This window comes from Salmo salar, chromosome ssa28, assembly GCF_905237065.1.
Source record: "Salmo salar chromosome ssa28, Ssal_v3.1, whole genome shotgun sequence".
In the NCBI taxonomy this organism is placed as follows: Eukaryota; Metazoa; Chordata; class Actinopteri; order Salmoniformes; family Salmonidae; genus Salmo; species Salmo salar.
The window spans coordinates 11,402,274-11,422,893 of record NC_059469.1 but is presented as its reverse complement, the minus strand read 5'-3'; the positions used below and the strand labels follow the sequence as shown (position 1 = coordinate 11,422,893).

At 42.3% G+C, this 20,620-nt stretch overlaps 1 protein-coding gene across 1 annotated transcript in view; it reads left to right on the top strand.

Moving 5' to 3' along the window:
- The window catches only part of ogfod3 (2-oxoglutarate and iron dependent oxygenase domain containing 3), a 37,083-nt gene extending 17,380 nt beyond the window's left edge, over nucleotides 1–19,703 (top strand). Inside the window, 1 exon segment of the mRNA NM_001139776.1 lies at nucleotides 18,549–19,703. Coding sequence (NP_001133248.1) covers nucleotides 18,549–18,697 — 149 coding nt within the window. The 3' untranslated portion in view covers nucleotides 18,698–19,703.
- The last annotated feature ends 917 nt before the right edge of the window (nucleotides 19,704–20,620 follow it).

Sequence of the window (20,620 nt, the reverse complement as noted above, 5' to 3'; positions counted from 1 at the left end):
TTATGTGTAGACTAAATGAGCCCTAATCCCCTGTAAATGGGTGACTGTGTGGAAGTAAGGCCGTAAATGCTGCAGGATTAGCCGTGATTGTCCTTGGGGGGCATCGGCTAATGCTGTTGTCAGTCACTGTAGATCATGTTAACTCTCACTCTTATCTTCTTGGTAATTAAGAGTCTGCATTTATTTATAGATGATTGTAAAGTATGGTGATTATGTGTAAACTGTTTCGTTTCAAGAGAAACTGATGTGATTAAATATTATCTCTCTGTGCCTTGTGTTTTGACACCACTGGTTGAGTGGAAGTGTATGATGTCCATATTCAGTCCTCTCCACATGAGACTCTGGGCTTGCTTTCTCTCACCCTTTCTCACTTTTTCTCTGTTCTGGCTCTCTGGCTATGGATTTATCCGCCTCTTGTAGTTTCTGAAACGATCTATTTTGCGACTTCTTCTCTCTTTCCTCTACTATGTATTTTTATTTTCTTTCTCGTCTCATGACAGTGAGTTCTGTGTTTCATCTGACAGACCTTCAGAATACACATGACCAAAGTCCTTTATTTTTAAAGAGAGAACATGCAAATGACATGTATGACTGTATGTGACTGCTGAGAGAAAGAATGGGGAAGAAAAAAGAAGGAAAGACCGTGAAGGCTTTTGAAGAGGGACTGCTGTGAATCTTCACGGCACACGACCGAAGCCTTTTATTATTAAAATAGAGAATATACAGTACCTGTCAAATGTTTGGACACGCCTACTCATTCAAGGGTTTTTCTTTATTTTAACTATTTTCTACATTGTAGAATAATAGTGAAGACATCAAAACTGTGAAATAACACATATGGAATCATGTAGTAACCAAAAAAGTGTTAAACAAATTAAAATATATTTTAGAATCTTCAAAGTAGCCTTGACGACAGCTTTGCGCACTCTTGGCATTCTCTCAACCAGCTTCACCTGGAATGCTTTTCCAACAGTCTTGAAGGAGTTCTCACATATGCTGAGCACTTGTTGGCTGCTTTTCCTTCACTCTGCAGTCCAACTCTTCCCAAACCATCTCAATTGAGTTGATGTCGGGTGATTTTGGAGGCCAGGTCATCTGATGTAGCACTCCATCACTCTTCATTTGGTCAAATAACCCTTACACAGCCTGGAGATGTGTTGGGTCATTGTCCTGTTGAAAAACAAATGATAGTCCCACTAAGTGCAAACCAGATGGGATGGCGTATCGTTGCAGAATGGTAGCCATGCTTGTTAAGTGTGCCTTGAATTCTAAAAAAATCACTGACGGTGTCACCAGCAAAGCACCCCCTACACCATCACACCTCATCCTCCATCCTCCCCGTTGGGAACCACACGTGTAGATTTTCCATTCACCTACTCTGCGTCTCACTAAGATATGGACATCAGACCAAAGGACAGATTTCCAACAGTCTAATGTCCATTGCTCGTGTGTCTTGACCCAAGTAAGTCTCTAATTATTGGTGTCCTTTAGTAGTGGTTCCTTGGAAGCAATTCAACCATGAAGGTCTGATTTCACACAGTCACCTCTGAACAGTTGATGTTGAGATGTGTATGTTACTTTTATTTGGGCTGCAATTTCTGAGGCCTGTAACTCTAATGAACTTATCCTCTGCAGCAGAGGTAAGTCTGGGTCTTCCTTTCCTGTGGCATTCCTCGTGAGAGCCAGTTTCATCATAGCGCTTGATGGTTTTTGCGACTGCACTTAACTTTCAAAGTTCTTGAAATGTTCCGGATTGACTGACCTTCATGTCTCAAAGTAATGATGGACTGTCATTTCTCTTTCCTTATTTGAGCTGTTCTTGCCATAATATGGACATGGCCCTATTTGGTAAAATACCATCTTCTGTATACCACCCCTACCTTGTCACACAACTGATTGTCTCAAACGCATTAATTAATTAATTTTTATTTTATTTCACCTTTATTTAACCAGGTAAGCCAGTTGAGAACAAGTTCTCATTTACAACTGCGACCTGGTCAAGATAAAGCAAAGCAGTGTGACACAAACAACAACACAGAGTTACACAAGAAATAAACAAATGTACAGTCAATAACACAATAGAAAAGACAGTGTGTGTGCAAATGAAGTAAGATTAGGGAGGTAAGGCAATAAATAGGCTGTAGTGGCGAAATAATTAGTGTGTGTGTGTGTGTGTAAATACAAAAATAACAATATGGGGATACGGTAGTTGGACGGGCTATTTACAGATGGGCTATGTACAGGTGCAATGGTCTGTAAGCTGCTCTGATAGCTGATGCTTAAAGTTTGTGAGGGAGATATGAGTCTCCAGCTTCAGTGATTTAAAAAAAAAAAATTTTTATTATTTATTTATTTTTTTTTTTTGCAATTCGTTCCAGTCATTGGCAGCAGAGAACTGGAAGGAAAGGCGGCCAAAGGGGGAATTGGCTTTGGGGGTGACCAGTGAAATATACCTGCTGGTGCGCGTGCTACGGGTGGGTGCTGCTATGGTGACCAGTGAGCTGAGATAAGGCGGGGCTTTACCTAGCAAGGACTTATAGATGACCTGGAGCCAGTGGGTTTGGCGACGAAATATGAAGCGAGGGCCAGCCAACGAGAGCATACAGGTCGCAGTGGTGCTATATGGGGCTTTGGTGACGAAACGGATGGCACTGTGATGAACTGCATCCAATTTGCTGAGTAGAGTGTTGGAGGCTATTTTGTAAATGACATCGAAGTCAAGGATCAGTAGGATAGTCAGTTTTACGAGGGTATGTTTGGAAGCATGAGTGAAGGATGCTTTGTTGTGAAATAGGAAGCCGATTCTAGATTACAATTTTGGATTGGAGATGCTTAATATGAGTCTGGAAGGAGAGTTTGCAGTCTAACCAGACACCTAGGTATTTGTAGTTGTCCACATATTCTGAGTCAGAACCGTCCAGAGTAGTGATGCTAGGCGGGCGGGCAGGTGCGGGCAGCGATCGGTTGAAGAGCACGCATTTAGTTTTACTTGCATTTAAAAGCAGTTGGAGGCCACGGAAGAGTTGTATGGCATTGAAGCTCATCTGGAGATTAGTTAACACAGTGTACAAGAAGTGCCAGAAGTATACAGAATGGTGTCGTCTGCGTAGAGGTGGATCAGAGAATCACCAGCCGCAAGAGCGACATCATTGATGTATACAGAGAAGGAGTCGGCCCGAGAATTGAACCCTGTGGCACCCCCATAGAGACTGCCAGAGGTCCGGACAACAGGCCCTTCATTTTGACACACTGAACTCTATCTGAGAAGTAGTTGAACCAGGCGAGGCAGTCATTTGAGAAACCAAGGCTGTTGAGTCTTCCGATAAGAATGCGGTGATTGACAGAGTCAAAAGCCTTGGCCAGGTCGACGAATACGGCTGCACAGTATTGTCTTTTGTTGATGGCCATTATGATACTGTTTAGGACCTTGAGCATGGCTGAGGTGCACCCATGACCAGCTCGGAAACCAGATAGCATAGCGGAGAAGGTATCGTGGGATTCGAAATTATCAGTGATCTGTTTGTTAACTTGGCTTTCGAAGACCTTAGAAAGGCAGGGTAGGCTAGATATAGGTCTGTAGCAGTTTGGGTCTAGAGTGTCTCCCCCTTTTGAAGAGGGGGTATGACCGTGGCAGCTTTCCAATCTTTGGGGATCTCAGACAATACGAAAGAGAGGTTGAACAGGCTAGTAATAGGGGTTGCAATTCCGGCGGATAATTTTCGAAAGAGAGGGTCCAGATTGTCTAGCCCAGCTGATTTGTAGGGGTCCAGATTTTGCAACTCTTTCAGAACATCAGCTATCTGGATTTGGATGAAGGAGAAATGGGGGAGGCTTGGGCAAGCTGCTGTGGGGGGTGCAGAGCTGTTGACCGGGGACAGGGTAGCCAGGTGGAAAGCAAGGCCAGCTGTAGAAAAATGCTTATTGAAATTCTCGATAATTGTAGATTTATCGGTGGTGACAGTGTTTCCTAGCCTCAGTGCAGTGGGCAGCTGGGAGGAGGAAAGAAATTCCACAAATTAACAAGGCACACCTGTTAATTGAAATGTATTCCAGGTGACTACCTCATGAAGCTGGTTGAGAGAATGTCAAGTGTGTGCAAAGCTGTCATCAATGCAAAGGGTTGCTACTTTGAAGAATTTCAAATATAAAATATATTTTGATTTTTTTAACACTTTTTTTGGTTACTACATCATTCAAATGTGTTATTTCATAGTTTTGATGTCTTCACTCTTATTCTTCTATGTAGAAAATAGTAAAAATAAAGAATGACCCTTGAATGAGTAGGTGTGTCCTAACATTTGACTGGTACTGTATACATGACATGTATGACAGGGAGGCATGGGGATGAAAAAAGAATGAAGGAGAGGGTGAGCCTGAATGGTTTAAAACGAGGACTACCATGTGTCCATTTTCAGAGCCCTCGTAGTCCTCCGCTGAGTCACATTACATTATTATATGAGAGAGAAGACGGAGCAGAGCTTAAAACTGATCCGCTGGGGTTTGGCGTGTCAGTGTGCCGTTGCTTATGAAGATTGAGTAAAAGAAACTCCGGCATAATTCCTGATGTGTTATTCAGGAGCAGTTATTTTCAGGTTGGAGCCAAGTGGGAGACGTGGGAGAGACGTGTATTCATTGTATTGAATGAAGATCACCCATCTTCTGTGGTCTAATGATGCAGTGAACCCCACACTGAGATAATTAGGGCTGTTTGGGATAGCAGTGAGGAGAGGGAGGGAGAAAAATATTTTGGAGGGAGAGAGAGATTGAAAGGGGAGAAACCGATCAGGAAGGAACGGAGAGATTTAAGCTGTGAGATGGAGAGATTGAGGCAGAGGCATAGGAGGAGAGATGCAGATCCCGGGATCGGACGAAGTGGCAAAAAGGGCATGTCTGTCAAGTCACAGGAGTTCATGGGTGTTAGCCTGTAGGACCAGAGGGATTCTATACAGGTGGCTTGTCTGATTGGTGCTTTTAAGACCACGAATCCCAGTCGTCCCTCTGTGGCTGCCTGTCTGGGGGTCTTCAACCGTTTCTTGCCCAGGGACCCCCTCCCAGGTAAACCGCGACCCGTGGACCCCCATCATATTTTAGCCAACCTCGGGTGAATGATAATGGCAAGAAGTAATCTTTTTTTGTACTTTTTTAAATGAATATATTTGGTAGATAGTTTCTCATTATTTTGACCTCCCTACATTATAATTGGAAGAGAAAGTGTAATTTTTAACAGCCTGTTAGGTAGAAGGTAACTCCAAACACATTTTCGCTAAGAGCAGCTGTTAAGCTGGTTTAACAAAGGTTAGCCATGTGTTGGCAAAAATGTATGTCAAAGTCAAGAAAGGTTACCAGCAGCACTTGCCGCAAGATATTGTCATATTTTCTACAGCAGGTAGTTCATGTAATTAAAAAATATTTGATGTTGTTTCTAGCGATATTCCTAAAAACATAACTATTTTTCTTTTAAATAATTTTTTGTTAAATACTTTTGGACCTCCTAGTGGGCTGCGGACCCCCAGGTGAATATGTTAACGTTTTTTTTTACCTCTATTTAACTAGGCAAGTCAGTTAAGAACAAATTCTTATTTACAATGGCGGCCAACCCCGGCCAAACCCGAACGATGCTGGGCCAATTATGCGCCGCCCTATCGGATGTGATTCAGCCTACCCACCCCTGCTGTAGACGATCCCCCTTCTACTCCTATTAGCAGATCATACAAGGATATATCAATATGTACAAACTGACTATTTACAGACACAAAGGGTTCTTTACATCCACAACGCAGGAGTTCGTTACTTTAACACTAGGGGTTTGCACATAAGTCAACCCAGGCACTTTTAATATATTTATGAAACTCCGAGATATACAGTTTAAAATCAGATTACTAATTCATGCATAACACACCTGGCAGTTTGGGGAGAAAGAAAGTGACAGTGCGGATCATTAATTATGGTGGTGTGGGAGGAATAGATTAATTGTCTGGAGGATAGGGATGCTTTTCTGCTGATGAGAGCGTGGGTGGTGTAAAGTTTATAGGCTAAGCAGCTTCTACTGTCTACAGGGTTGGATGAGTCATACACCTGCATCTATTAATAGTCTGAGGTAGCCTCCTTCCCTTCTTGCCTTGTCTCTTTCTACATCAATGGTCTCCAACTCACATCCTGGAGCTACTGTGTGTGCAGGCTTTTGTTCTAGCCCTGCACATCTGTTTCAAAGAATTGATTAAGCTTCATCCATTATTTTTCTGCCACACTGCTTCTTCCTCTCCTGTTTTTTCATATGAGTGTAGATAAAGGATAAGAAACGAAGGAGTGGATGCCACTACAGCCACTATTGAGCTGTAACCATTATTGAGCTGCAACCATGTACTTTAACTTGGAGACAGAGAACACTTATCTCCTTCATGTTCAATTGATCATTTTCACAGGCAGCCCAATTCTGATATTTTGCCCAGTTATTGGTCTTTTGACAGATCAGATCTTTGCTAATTATTTGGCAAAATATCACAATTGGCCTGCCTGTGTAGCCAGGGCAGACTAGCAAAAGCTACTAACTCTCTCCCTCCCTTCCCCTCTACTAACTGAAACTCAGCCGAAGGTTTAAATAGCCTCATAAAATACAATAGCCTGTGGGGCCATGGGCACAGCAATATCACTGGGTTGGTTTGGAGTCTGGCTGATAGGAGTCTGATTTGATTTGCTCACTAGCAGCCTCTTAGCTTTGTATCTGGTCTCATGGAGAAATGTGCATGGCCACGCTTGTGCTTCACTGGCGTGATTATACATGCAAAGATAACTTACTGTATATCCTCCTGAATATTGGCACTGCTCCATAAATCTGTAAGCCGCTAAGCTAGAGGAGGAGCAGAGGCATGTGAATTCTATTCATTGATTTGATTAAAGCTTTCTCAGATTAGATTATTTTTCTACCGTCTCTTATTGTATACTAATCCATTGGCTTGATATATAGTCAGGTCCAAAATGATTGGCACCGTTGATAAAGATGAGCAAAGAAAACTATATAATCAATAATACAAATACTGAGCTATATTGTATTTAAAAAATGTTTAGCAAAGTGTATTTTATTCTAATACAATTGCTCAGAGTAAGATTTTAATAAAAATGTGTACTTCAAATAATTTTCTCTCAAAAAGTTACGGGACAAAATGATTGGCTCCCCTGTTTTCAATACCAATACCTTGTTTTTAATACCACTGAGCCTTTTTCGAAAATATTTTATGAGATTGGAGAACACATTGGGAGGGATCTTTGACCATTCCTTCATACAGAATATTTTCAGATCCTTGATTTCTAAGCCAAACCCACCACTGGTGTGCGTGGCCAAATAACTATTTTCATGTCTTTTTTTGTCAGCCAGTGATTGTCAAGCAAATAACTGCTATATAATATAAACACATTTAGCATCTCCTGGCTACAAGCCATTGATGCAGACCTTTGGAAATTTGATTTTAAAAAGTCTAAATCCATTTAATATAGCCTACACTATCACAATAAACCCATTATTTATTTAAGACTGGTCTAACTAAACATGATATGAAGAAAATGTAGTCTTTTTCGGAAGAACAGAATAGCATACTCTTATGTTAGGCCCTGATATGCCATATGGCTGTGGGCTACACTAGTTCATTTAGCAGACAAGATTTGCTTAGAATTCGAAGCCTTTTGCGACCAAAGTGACCGCTGGGCCCTTGGGCTGAATATAATCATTAGAATTCCCTTCTCCCGGCTGCTGGGTTCCGAAGCGGCTCTCACTCACATGGCTCTCTCAGGTATCTCAATTGTTATTAGCGTATGCCTGTCAGGTGAACGGGTCCTTCTCACAGGCATCTCAGTTCCGAAGTAGGCTACAAGTGAAGACAAATGCATCCGGGACATGACTGCGTGCGTCCCTCATCGAATTCCGAGTTTCATATTGAAGCTGTTAGAAGAACTCTCCACATTTTAGCCTACTTTTTTTGTCAGCCAACAAGATGAATAGGACTAACGAACAGCAAAAGCACTAGCCTCTGTCAATCTACTATCCCCCATAGTACAAAAGTTGACATTTTATTGGTCAACTTGTCCTTCTGTGCAATAAATAAATATTCCAAACAGACTCTGGGACAGTTGTGGGATGCGATAGATCCCAAATTAATACAACCACTCGCATGGTTGTAACTACAAAATGTAAAGCAATGAGGCTGATGCAACCGATCAGAATGTTATCTTAAAATGTTGATAAACTATTAGGATATTTCTTCACGCGAATGTTCCAAAATGCAATCAATTAGCGGGAAAACACTGTTCTCAAAAGTGACCGCAAATGCGATTATGCATATAATCGCATTTGCCCCCCTTCCTGATTTCTTATTTTTTTGCACATTTGTCACACTTAAATGTTTCAGATCAAACAAATTTTTATATTACACAAAGATAACCCAAGTAAACACAAAATGCAGTTTAAGTGATGCTTTTATTTATTAAGGGGAAAAAAAGCTATCTGAACCTTCATGGCCCTATGTGACAAAGTAATTGCCCCCCTTGTTAAATCATGAATTTACTGTGGTTAATCACATTCTTTGGAAAGCTCAGTTCAATTTCACTAGCCACACCCAGGCCTGATTACTGCCAGACCTGTTGAATCAAGAAATCACTTAAATAGAACCTGTCTGACAAAGTGAAGTAGGCCAAAAGATCTCAAAAAGCAAGACATCATGCTGCGAAACAAAGTAATTGACATCTATCAGTCTGGAAAGGGTTACAAAGCCATTTCTAAAGCTTTGGGACTCCAGCGAACCACGGTGAGAGCCATGGAGAAAATTTGGAACAGTGGTGAACCTTCCCAGGAATGGCCGGCCTACCAAAATTATGCCAAGAGTGCAGCGACGACTCATCCAAGAGGTCACAAAAGAACCCACAACAACATCTAAAGAACTGCAGGCCTCACTTGCCTCAGTTAAGGTCAGTGTTCATGACTCAACCATAAGAAAGAGACTGGGCAAAAATGGCATCCATGGCAGAGTTCCAAGGCGAAAACCACTGCTGACCAAAAACAACATAAAGGCTCGTCTCACTTTTGGCAAAAAACATCTTGATGATCCCCAAGACTTTTGGGAAAACATTCTGTGGATTGACGAGACAAATGTAGAACTTTTTGGAAGGTCTGGCGTAAAAGTACCACAGCATATCAACAGTCAACAGTCAAATATGGTGGTGGTAGAGTGATGGTCTGGGACTGCTTCAGGACCTGGACGACTTGCTGTGATTGATGGAACCATGAATTCTGCTCTCTACCAAAGAATCCTGAAGGAGAATGTCCGGCCATCAGTTTGTGACCTCAAGCTGAAGCGCACTTGGGTTCTGCAGCAGGACAATGATCCAAAACACACCAGCAAGTCCACCTCTGAATGGCTTTAAAAAAACAAAAATGAAGGTTTTGGAGTGGCCTCGTCAAAGTCCAGACTTGAATCCGATTGAGATGCTGTGGCGTGACCTTAAAAAGGCGGTTCATGCTCAAACACTCCAATGTGGCTGAATTAAAACAATTCATTCTGTGTTGGGTTATCTTTGTGTAATATTTAAATTGGTTTGATCTGAAACATTTTAAGTGTGACAAATGTGCAAAAAAATAAGAAATCAGGAAGGGGGCAAATACTTTTTCACAGCACTGTATGTATGCCAGTTAGGCTCTGCACCAGTTGTAAAGCGGATTAATGTGCTTAAAATTAAGACGTTTGAAAGATTTATTGGAATCTGTGTGTGTAGCCGGACAGGTAGGATGGCTGACAGTAGTGAAGGTGAACAGGTGGTCACGGGTCAGATGACTGAGAGGAATTGAGGAGACTGAAGCAGGAATTACTTTAACCATAAGTGGTATATTTAATGGTTAGTTTTTTTGTTAGCTGCATAACAAAGGAAACAGAACAACATGTACCAAAGTCAAATCATAATAACAATCATTCTCATTATTAACATAATGAATTAGTTCAGCAGTTCAATATGAAGCATGATTGAGTCATTTAGGATCGTAACCGTTCATCATAATGCAAATAAATCGATCAATTACTCAATCTATAATCTCAATCAGTTTGATCTCAGGATGATCAATTTTGCAAATAATAATAACATTTCATATTTCATTCTTCCAGATTTGTCTTATGTACATATAATTTCGTTACATTTTGCCATATATCAATGGTTTAATTGTCCCGTGATGATCTGTAGGGCTGTGATGATCTGTAGGGCCGTGATCATTGTCCATTGATATAACACAATAGGTTTGAAGCGTGCGCGCCAGTCTGCGCTCCGCAATAATAACTATAAACAATAACTGATGGCCCGCTCTCCCGAGCGCAACAGATAGTTCAGATGAAAGGTAACAGATTTGGTGGATTTACATTTGATTTGTCGACACACACAATGTCTGGATTAGGAGTTGGGGGAGAGAAAGCAGCGAGGTCGGGACGGTGGCCATTTCCTCCTTTTAATGAGTTGAGATCTGTCTGACATTTCCACCCGACCTAATTAAAGAACTCTCGCCCAGCTGCGCAAGCGGCCATGAATTAAAGGGCGATTCCACCAAGTCCATTGGCCTTTTCCACAGCCACCTCGGGATTTTGTTGAATTCCACACTCCTCATAAAGCTCATCCCTCCACGTCCTCTGTCATCTCAGGGAGAGGAATTATCTGGGAAAATGGCCAGATATATATGTCAGGTTCTTTACCTGGATCTCCCCTGATCTAACACAACCATCGGTCCCAGGCATGGTCTTGGTGATATGGCCCACCACCCAGGAGGGTCCATTATCATTACTATTTGGCCAGTGTCCAGGCTGGCCATTTCCCTCCTCCATTTCCCTCTGTGCTGTAGGATTGGTAAGTAATCCCACATGAATTGGGCCCAGAAATGGTCAGGTAAGAGGCCAAGCGAGCACGGGGCAAATCCCCAATTTTGGTTCCAGTTGCTCCGGCCGCCATTTCTGACATTCCATGCAGGCGTATTGGTGCTTGCGAGGGCTCCTCATCCTTTAAGTATCTAGTACTTCCACCTCATCTTCCCATATACCCTCTCTGGCCCGGTGGAGAAGCTTCTCATAACTCTTTATGAGGAGGCTGGTGAGAGGGTGTCTGGAGTATCAGATAATTGGATGGATAGCATCAGGATCCAAGACTTCTGCTTGGTGCAGCCTCCCTCCAACTCTGATCATTCTGAGTATTTGGTCGTACTCTGGGGCAAGTGAGAGAAGACGGCTGTCCTTAGCCACTTCCTTACCGGCTTTCAGAGGTTTTAGCTCCTCCGGGAAGCTGACTGCTTGGGCATGCTGCAGGAGGAGTGTCTCTGCAGTGAGGGAGGTGGGTATGGAAGCCACCCCATCTGAGGTCTGGTTGGTGGCGGTGATCAGATCCTGCAGTGTTTGGGATTGTGCTGGGTCAGGGAGAGCTGTTGTTGGCTCAGTAGAGATTTCGTAGCTTCGGATACTTGGAGGACAAGGAGTCCTTTGCAAGCACCAATACACCTGCATGGAATGTCAGAGATGGAGGGCCGGAGAAACTGTGCTCAAAATGGTGGACTTGCCCCCTGCTCGCTTGGGCCTCTTCAAACCCCCCTTCTGGTCAACAGGAGTAGATTTGGCCAATTTAGTTGTGATACAAACCTTATCAAAATATATAGGCCTATGGGCTAGGCTACATGAGGTGTGCGACTATGATTAAAAAATGCGCCAAAAAAGGCGTGCTGTTTCTTGCCTTACTGCACACATTGGGCATCATTCACAAGTGATTGGCTAATATTGCCACCCATCAGACTATTCTTAATTTAATGTTGTCTTTACATATACTAAATATAATATGTGTGAAATTAGTTTTGATTTAGAATGGACCATTATCATGCACCTGTCTCAGAACAGGGGCAGGGGGAAAAATACATGTCATCTATGCACTTAACGTAAACTCATTCACTTTTGTACATCGCCTTGGTCCGTACAATTGACCTTTATTTTAGCACCCAAAAAACGTAATACTTCCAGATCAACTGTAATGTCAATACCATTGTAAAGCACAATTTCTCCCCTTTCCACCGAAATCCATGCCGAGACCTCAACGCTGCCCGTTTCTGCATGATTCAAGAAGGCAATGAGCTCCGTCGGGTCTTTTTAAAAATGGCGGGTGGGGAAGCGAAACTAATGCGTGGTAGTGAGAAGGAGAGATGTCGTGTGGGAAAATGGCTTTTTTCACTCGATCTGTCCAACTTATCACCTTATCGCCTCTAAAATGTAAATAAAACACCATAAAGAGTTTATATAATGTGTCATTACATACCTATTTGAAGGTTTGTGTCGAATTTGAATCGGGTTTTTAGGGCTGTGCTAACGTGATCTTCAGAAGTAAACAGCGGCTTTGAGAGTCATGATCGCTTACAGTGATGACGCAAAAAATGACTAGGTATTCCCCCTTACCCCCGTCACTGTCCATTTTCTTGTTTTTAAACGATGAGAGAAGTGCTACACCTGGCGGAGAGAGATTGTAAGACAGAAATAGTTGCTTTATGCTTGCTGTCCGTTACGGTATGACACGTCACGATGTAACGGAGGGTCCGTTTTTTTCTACTTTTCTCCAATACTATAGAGCCATTACCTTGTCGATCAACGCTTGAATAGAAACGTAGTTCACACCCCAGATTTTAAAGTCAACACAGTCGCTACAGTCCCATTCGTTTTCTTTGCAGCCTCGTTTGAATGTCGCGGTTGCGCACGTTTGTACGGAATGGGGTGAGTTCACGTTAAATAGCGACTGGAGGATGCTTTTGCCAAGGTTCATTTTCATTCTAGCCAGGTAGGCTATACTCTGTTGTAAAGCGAAGCAATGTGTAAAGCAATGTGTGAAGCGAAGGAATGGTCTATTAGGAAAAGTGAGAAATAAATATAGTTGGCCTAGCCTACAGAAAGTGGATGGGATCCTCTTTTTAATACAGGCAATCAAAACTTTCTCACGCAATTGCATAGACTATTGAAATGTTTTATTTGCATGAATGTCTGAGTGATTAGAGGGACAATAGAGTGCTGAGTACCAGGCAGTTAGCAGGTTTGGTAGGCTAATAATTACCAACAGCAGCTTGGAGAAGACTAGTTACCGTGACTGAACGTTCACGTAGAATTTGAATGCAGTCATGACTCGTGACCATCAGTGTGGCGGTAATACAGTCACCATAACAGCCCTAATTGGCACTTGGATTCAAACAGGTGCTTGGATTTGAACCAATGGTCAGATGACATGAAAATTGAGCTCTTTGGCCATGCACACCAGTGGTGGGTTTGGTGTCGAAAGAAAGATGCAGAAAATAACCCCATATCTACTGTAAAATATGGTGGTGGATCTTTGATGTTATGTGGTTATTTTGCTCATGCTGGTCCTGAGGCCCAAAATCCACAAAAAAATGCTTTAGTTAAACACAAAATCATTATTTTGCAATGGCCATCTGTCTCTGAACTTGAACCCCATTGAAAACGTTGTTTAAGTTGAAGAGGGAAGTCCTTCAGCTCAGACAGAGGATATCAAGGATCTGTAAAGATTCTGTTTGAAGGAATGGTCTAAGATCCCTCCCAAAGTGTTCTTCAGTCTCATAAAACATTTTAGAAAATGGCTGTGTCTTTATACTTGCAAGGTGAGGTATTAAAAACACGGGCAATAATTTTGACCCCTATCTTTTTGAGTAGGAAATATTACATCTCTTTCTCTGGGCAATTGTATTAGTATAAAATAATATAATTTCCTTTTTTTTTCTTGCATACAATATAGCTCAGTATTTGTATTTTTGTCTTTTTTGCTCATCTTTATCAACGGTGTCAATCATTTTGAACTTGACTGTAGTAGCTGACATTCACATTATCAGCAATAGTGCCTTTTCAAAGTAAACGTTTCAAATATTTTACATTTCCCAGGCTCGAGAAGGATTATTCTCCAATTAAGTGTTTTTTTTTTTTACCGTTATCTATGACTAATACCATTAATTTATTAATACTCCTGCACTGAAATACCCTCCTTTTCAGTGAAGGGAAAAGCAACAGTTTGTCTATTATAGCTCTTGTCATTTCTGCCAGCGCTCTCTCTGTCTTTTGTTTAGCTGTCACCTTACTGTTTCTCTCCTTTTTCCCATTGTCTAGTTTTTCAAAGTGTAAATTCTATTAACGCCTCACGCCGTTTTCCCCTGCCATCCTTTGCAAGCAGACAGCTAGGGGGACTTATCTAAATCACACAACTTTCCTCCCAGATAATGCTCTATAAAAAAACAGACAACAATTCCGGCTTTATATTTAAATGGTAATGACAAAAACACTCACAATTGTTTTTTTTTTTTTTTGTAAAATAAAAATATCTGCCCTAGAAAGACACATTGCTATTGCAGTTGAGCGTAATACTGAAGGCTTATTGGAACAGCAGTGTGCAGCAAAACCGGTGTAGAAGTGGATATACTTTTTAAGGAGCTTTTGAATCCTTTTACTTTATCCTGCAGCTACTTTTTATTTGCTGACCTAGCCAATCTCAACGGTCATGTCTAGTAAAAAAGTTGGCCTTAGACGCTAGAACTTGGTTGCATGGCTACCCATCCTTATCGATAGAGTCGCTGATGAGTTTTTGTAGAACGCCCCTCATTTTGAAGTCACACAAACGACTTCTAGGATGGCAGTGTCAGACCGAATGGATGTAGCGATCGATAGCAGCAACGGAATTTAATTCCGGGTGAGTCATCAGAACTTGGGGTTACAACCAATGATTCATATCTACACTAGATGTCTGACAGATGGCGGTGCTTTGAAGCCACCGCACCTCCATATTGGCACCCCCACTGTTGTAACAAATATTTTGGTAGCTATAGAAATGCATTTATTAATGTCAACATTTTGTTTTTGCCACATTTATTTGATTACAGACACCATCATATTTTCAAATTATAATATGTGCGCTAAACATAAAAAAAAATTGTATAGATATACACTGCTCAAAAAAATAAAGGGAACACTTAAACAACACAATGTAACTCCAAGTCAATCACACTTCTGTGAAATCAAACTGTCCACTTAGGAAGCAACACTGATTGACAATAAATTTCACATGCTGTTGTGCAAATGGAATAGACAACAGCTGGAAATTATAGGCAATTAGCAAGACACCCCCAATAAAGGAGTGGTTCTGCAGGTGGTGACCACAGACCACTTCTCAGTTCCTATGCTTCCTGGCTGATGTTTTGGTCACTTTTGAATGCTGGCGGTGCTTTCACTCTAGTGGTAGCATGAGACGGAGTCTACAACCCACACAAGTGGCTCAGGTAGTGCAGCTCATCCAGGATGGCACATCAATGCGAGCTGTGGCAAGAAGGTTTGCTGTGTCTGTCAGCGTAGTGTCCAGAGCATGGAGGCGCTACCAGGAGACAGGCCAGTACATCAGGAGACGTGGAGGAGGCCGTAGGAGGGCAACAAGCCAGCAGCAGGACCGCTACCTCCTCCTTTGTGCAAGGAGGAGCAGGAGGAGCACTGCCAGAGCCCTGCAAAATGACCTCCAGCATGACACAAATGTGCATGTGTCTGTTTCTGACCGTTTGAGCAGACTCCATGAGGGTGGTATGAGGGCCCGACGTTCACAGGTGGGGGTTGTGCTTACAGCCCAACACCGTGCAGGACGTTTGGCATTTGCCAGAGAACACCAAGATTGGCAAATTCGCCACTGGCGCCCTGTGCTCTTCACAGATGAAAGCAGGTTCACACTGTCACATGTGCTCAATCTGGAGACGCCGTGGAGAGCGTTCTGCTGCCTGCAACATCCTCCAGCATGACCCGTTTAGCGGTGGGTCAGTCATGGTGTGGGGTGGCATTTCTTTGGGGGGCCGCACAGCCCTCCATGTGCTCGCAAGAGGTAGCCTGACTGCCATTAGGTACCGAGATGAGATCCTCAGACCCCTTGTGAGACCATATGCTGGTGCGGTTGGCCCTGGGTTCCTCCTAATGCAAGACAATGCTAAACCTCATGTGGCTGGAGTGTGTCAGCAGTTCCTGCAAGAGGAAGGCATTGATGCTATGGACTGGCCTGCCCGTTCCACAGACCTGAATCCAATTGTGCACATCTGGGACATCATGTCTCGCTCCATCCACCAACGCCACGTTGCCCCACAGACTGTCCAGGAGTTGGCGGATGCTTTAGTCCAGGTCTGGGAGGAGATCCCTCAGGAGACCATCCGCCACCTCATCAGGAGCATGCCCAGGCGTTGTAGGGAGGTCATACAGGCACGTGGAGGCCACACACACTACTGAGCCTCATTTTGACTTGTTTTAAGGACATTACATCAAAGTTGGATCAGCCTGTAGTGTGGTTTTCCACTTTAGTTTTGAGTGTGACTCCAAATCCAGACCTCCATGGGTTGATAAATTGGATTTCCATTGATTATTTTTGTGTGATTTTGTTGTCAGCACGTTCAACTATGTAAAGAAAAAGTATTTAATAAGATTATTTCATTCATTCAGATCTAGGATGTGTTATTTTAGTGTTCCCTTTATTTTTTTGAGCAGTGTATATTCAGAGATTTTCCTTGAAGTATAATTGTTTTAAAGTTCTATTGTTACTGTCCCCACTGCAACAAAAAAATACTTAAATACATGTAATTCTGTCCTTGAAACATTAATTGAAATACTGACGAATTCCATTCATTCCTATGGAGGACTGCTCCTTCTGGGGAGTACCAATATGGCTGACCGGTGGCTTCAAAGCCTCTTATTGGCCAATGCATAGCATCAGAAATCCAGGGTTTGTATACTTAATTGGTTTAAACCAGTTTGTGTGACTGTCTATTTAATTTTTGTTCTGATATGTCAATAACATCTCTGTTTTCTGAAGTGTTTTCTGTCTGTTGGCTTTGGAGCTCACTTTGCACAAGCTCTTCTGTCTCCATACTACAAATGTGTTACTGTCCCTTGATTGTTTTCTCTCCTCTCTGTTACTCCTTGTCACCTCTTCTCTTCCCCTCACTTCTCTATCTCTCATTCTCTCTCTTGCTCTCACCTTGTCGGTTCTTTTGTATATATCTGGCTCCGCTGTATCTTTCTCTAACTCTTTTCCTATACCATCTTTTACCTAGCCCATGTCTCCTTGTCCTCTCAATCCTTCTCTCTCAATTTCTCTCCCTTCCCTTATAACTTTCTTCCATCCTTCTTTCCTCAGCAATTTTGAATTCAGAATTTTAACAACCACAGTGTTAAATGTAACATTTTCTTAGTGTGTATATGTGACCCACCGAAAAAGTGTTAAACTAACACCCCCAGAGTGTTGGGGCCCTAAAACTGCGGGTGTTTCAAATTCTGACTTAAAGTAACACTTTATTAGACTTGATGCTGTTACACTTTCTCAGTGAATAACAATGTAGTGTCACAGTAATTTGTTTGGGTGTGTAAACACTATAGGGTGTAAAGCCATATTTGCATATTTCCCAGAGTGCCTTTTGAATGGATGTTAGTTGTCCACCCATGACTGTTTGTTAGTGACAGAGACATGGTTGTTGCATTAATTAACTTCCAGTTCTGACACCTTCACCAAGTGACTGCCTAAGTGAAAGTGTTTGAATTAATAGTTATGGCCTAGTTTTCCTTAACAATATGGTCTTAAAGTGCAGGCTCATGGGCCACATCAGACCTGCAAGTCACAATATGATGGCTTTCAAAGTTTTTTTTATTTAACTAGGCAAGTCAGTTAAGAACAAATTCTTATTTATAATGACGGCCTAGGAATACTGGGTTAACTGCCTTGTTCAGGGGCAGAACGACAGATTTTTAACCTTGTCGGCTCGGGGATTTGATCTAGCAACCTTTTGGTTACTGGCCCAACGCTCTAACCACTAGGCTACCTGCCGCACCAAAGTGATTTGTAATTCCTATTGGAATCCAGCCAAAGGGAGGATATTCAACAATTTTATCACCTACAACCTGCATTCAAAATGACTATGGTAAAAAAAACAACAACTGATGACTACCTAAACCATGTAAACTGGAACAACCATCTCAGTAATAGGTGCAATAAGTCAAACCACTTACATATTGGATAAGTTTAGAACAATTTCAGTTATTTATCAATTAATCAATCAATGTTCATGCAGAAACATAGATGTTAAAACAATCTATTCTGAAAATCCACCAGCAACAAACAAAGCACTCAGTTAACGGAAATTAACTCCACACAGTTGAGTAACAACAACACCATGCCGTGTTGATTCCACTGTGATTCAAATAACACTGCAGATAGCTTCAATTTCAATCCCACTGGTGTTAACCCCACTAGAATCAACACTCAGATAACACTCAATACTTTTACCTCAACACAGAGATTTGAACACTTGTACATTCTCTGCGCTTTCCCTCTTTTTAACCCCCAATCTTCTCTTCTCTCCCTCCAAGGTCTGATGATCACCACCCCATATCGATCCCCTCTTATCCCTCATTCCTAACCTCTCTTCCTCTCCAGGGTCAGAGAGACGTCGACCCATCTCACTTCTGACCCCTCTTTCTCTTCTCTTCCAGGGCGAGTATCGTTCTTTTCCTCAGGGTCGGAAAACCTTCACCGCGTAGAGCAGGTCTCGTGGGGAACGCGCTACGCCATCACAGTCTCCTTCACCTGTGACCCCGCCCACGCCATTTCAGACCCCGCCATGCCCATTACCTCTGTGTGACAGTGTCGCCTGGAGGACTCCTGCAACACAGAGATGGGAGAGGAAAGGGAAGGAGAGAAAAGGGTGGTGAGGAGAGAAAAGAGGGGGCAGATATGGGATTTTCGCTGATCATTCAGCAACACCTGAAATAATATTTTCTATATCAGCATCTTATACTTAAACAGAAATGAATGCTTTTTACTTTTCTATGTGGTGCTAATCACATCACTGATGGTAGAGGCAAGGAGAAGGACAAAGGATAATACACACTGGTCTAAGATCAGTTTTATCAGTGCCAAAGTAAACAGGGTGTACTGCTTTCTGACAATAAGATTCCACTTACTACACAGTATGTTCTTCACAATCTAAATTAAGTGATTTAAAAGTAAATTGTTTTGATACAATGTTTTGCCTTTTTTCTTTTCTTTGTCACATTTCCATTCCATGGTTATCTCTATACTGATTGTGTTGCAGAAGGGGTCAAATGTAGTCCGGGTACCAGTCTCTTCAGCTAACATTCCACTCCTCGCCACTCCTCCTTTGCAATGACAAAGAGTGTCAAGGTGTGGAATGTTCGCTAAAGAGACCGGTACTTAGGCAAGGTCAAATGCCTGTGCCCTCCATTTCTATCTAATTTCAACTTTGCCTTGTTTATTCCTCTGTTTGTTTCTCTTTCAATATTTGTGCACCAATGGTTTCCGCTCCACTAGAAACTGAATGGCTCAAAGCACAAACAGGTTTGAGAAATGGGTTTTGGAGAGGTGGAGGAGTGGTATTTGTACACCTCTTGACAACTTTCCTATTCCCTCATGTGAAAGTATCAACCTGTTGAAGCACCAAAGGGCACTTCCATGCCATTCACTCTCAATTACATAGGGAATGTGACAATGTGTTTTCTTCTGAGAAGAAACCCCACAGTTGAAAAGTAATTAGTATTTTTATGTGTCAAGCTTTATCATTTGATCAAATGGGATATTATTTGAAGATTGTCTGTGGGATTTGGAAGAAATAAAAGAACCCGAAGTAACCTAGTTTTGGACAACAAAATCATTGAAGGGGAGTGAACGAGTGCAGAATTGGGCTTACGACTTAGAAAGTTGTGGCATCACCTCACCAACCCTGGCTGTCTGAAACACACTAAGCGCCTTAGGAAGTCATTGTACGAGCCTTCAGCCATTTTACGCCCTCATACTCAGGATAAGGCATGGTGTTTCCAATTTCTAGCTAAGTACATGGTCCATGCATCTGCTTATGAAGCCTGCTTCCCTAAATGAATCGGGAGGATGCTCATGGCATCCATACCGTGACATGCATTTTTATTCTTAACCTCTCTATCCACTTTCTCCCAAACAATTTGAAATCAAATATTATTGGTAGAAAATGAATGAGCGTGTTCCCCCATGCAGCATGTATAGTGTTTATTTTGTACAAAACATTAAGAACATCTTCCTAATATTGAGTTGCACCCTTTTCCCCTCAGAACAGCCTCAATTTGTCGGGGCATGGACTCTACAAGGTGTTGAAAGCATTTCACAGGGATGCTGGCCCATGGTGACTCCAATGCTTCCCACATTTAAAGGGTGAATGGGCGAGACAAAGGTGTAGATGAAGGGGAGGAAACGGGTTAACGAAGGATTTTTAAACCTCGAGACAATTGAGTGTATGTGTGCCATTTAGAGGGTGAAGGGGCAAGACAAAAGATTTACAGTAAGTGCCTTTGAACGGGGTATGGTAGTATGAGTCAGGCTCAACGGTTTGAGTGTGTAAAGAACTGCAGCGCTGCTGGGTTTTTCACGTTCAACAGTTTCCCAAGTGTATCAAGAATGGTCCACCACCCAAAGAACATCCAGCCAACTTGACACACAGGAAACTGTTGAGCGTGAAAAACCCAGCAGCGTTGCAGATCTTGACACAAACCGGTGCATCTGTCACCTACTACCATGC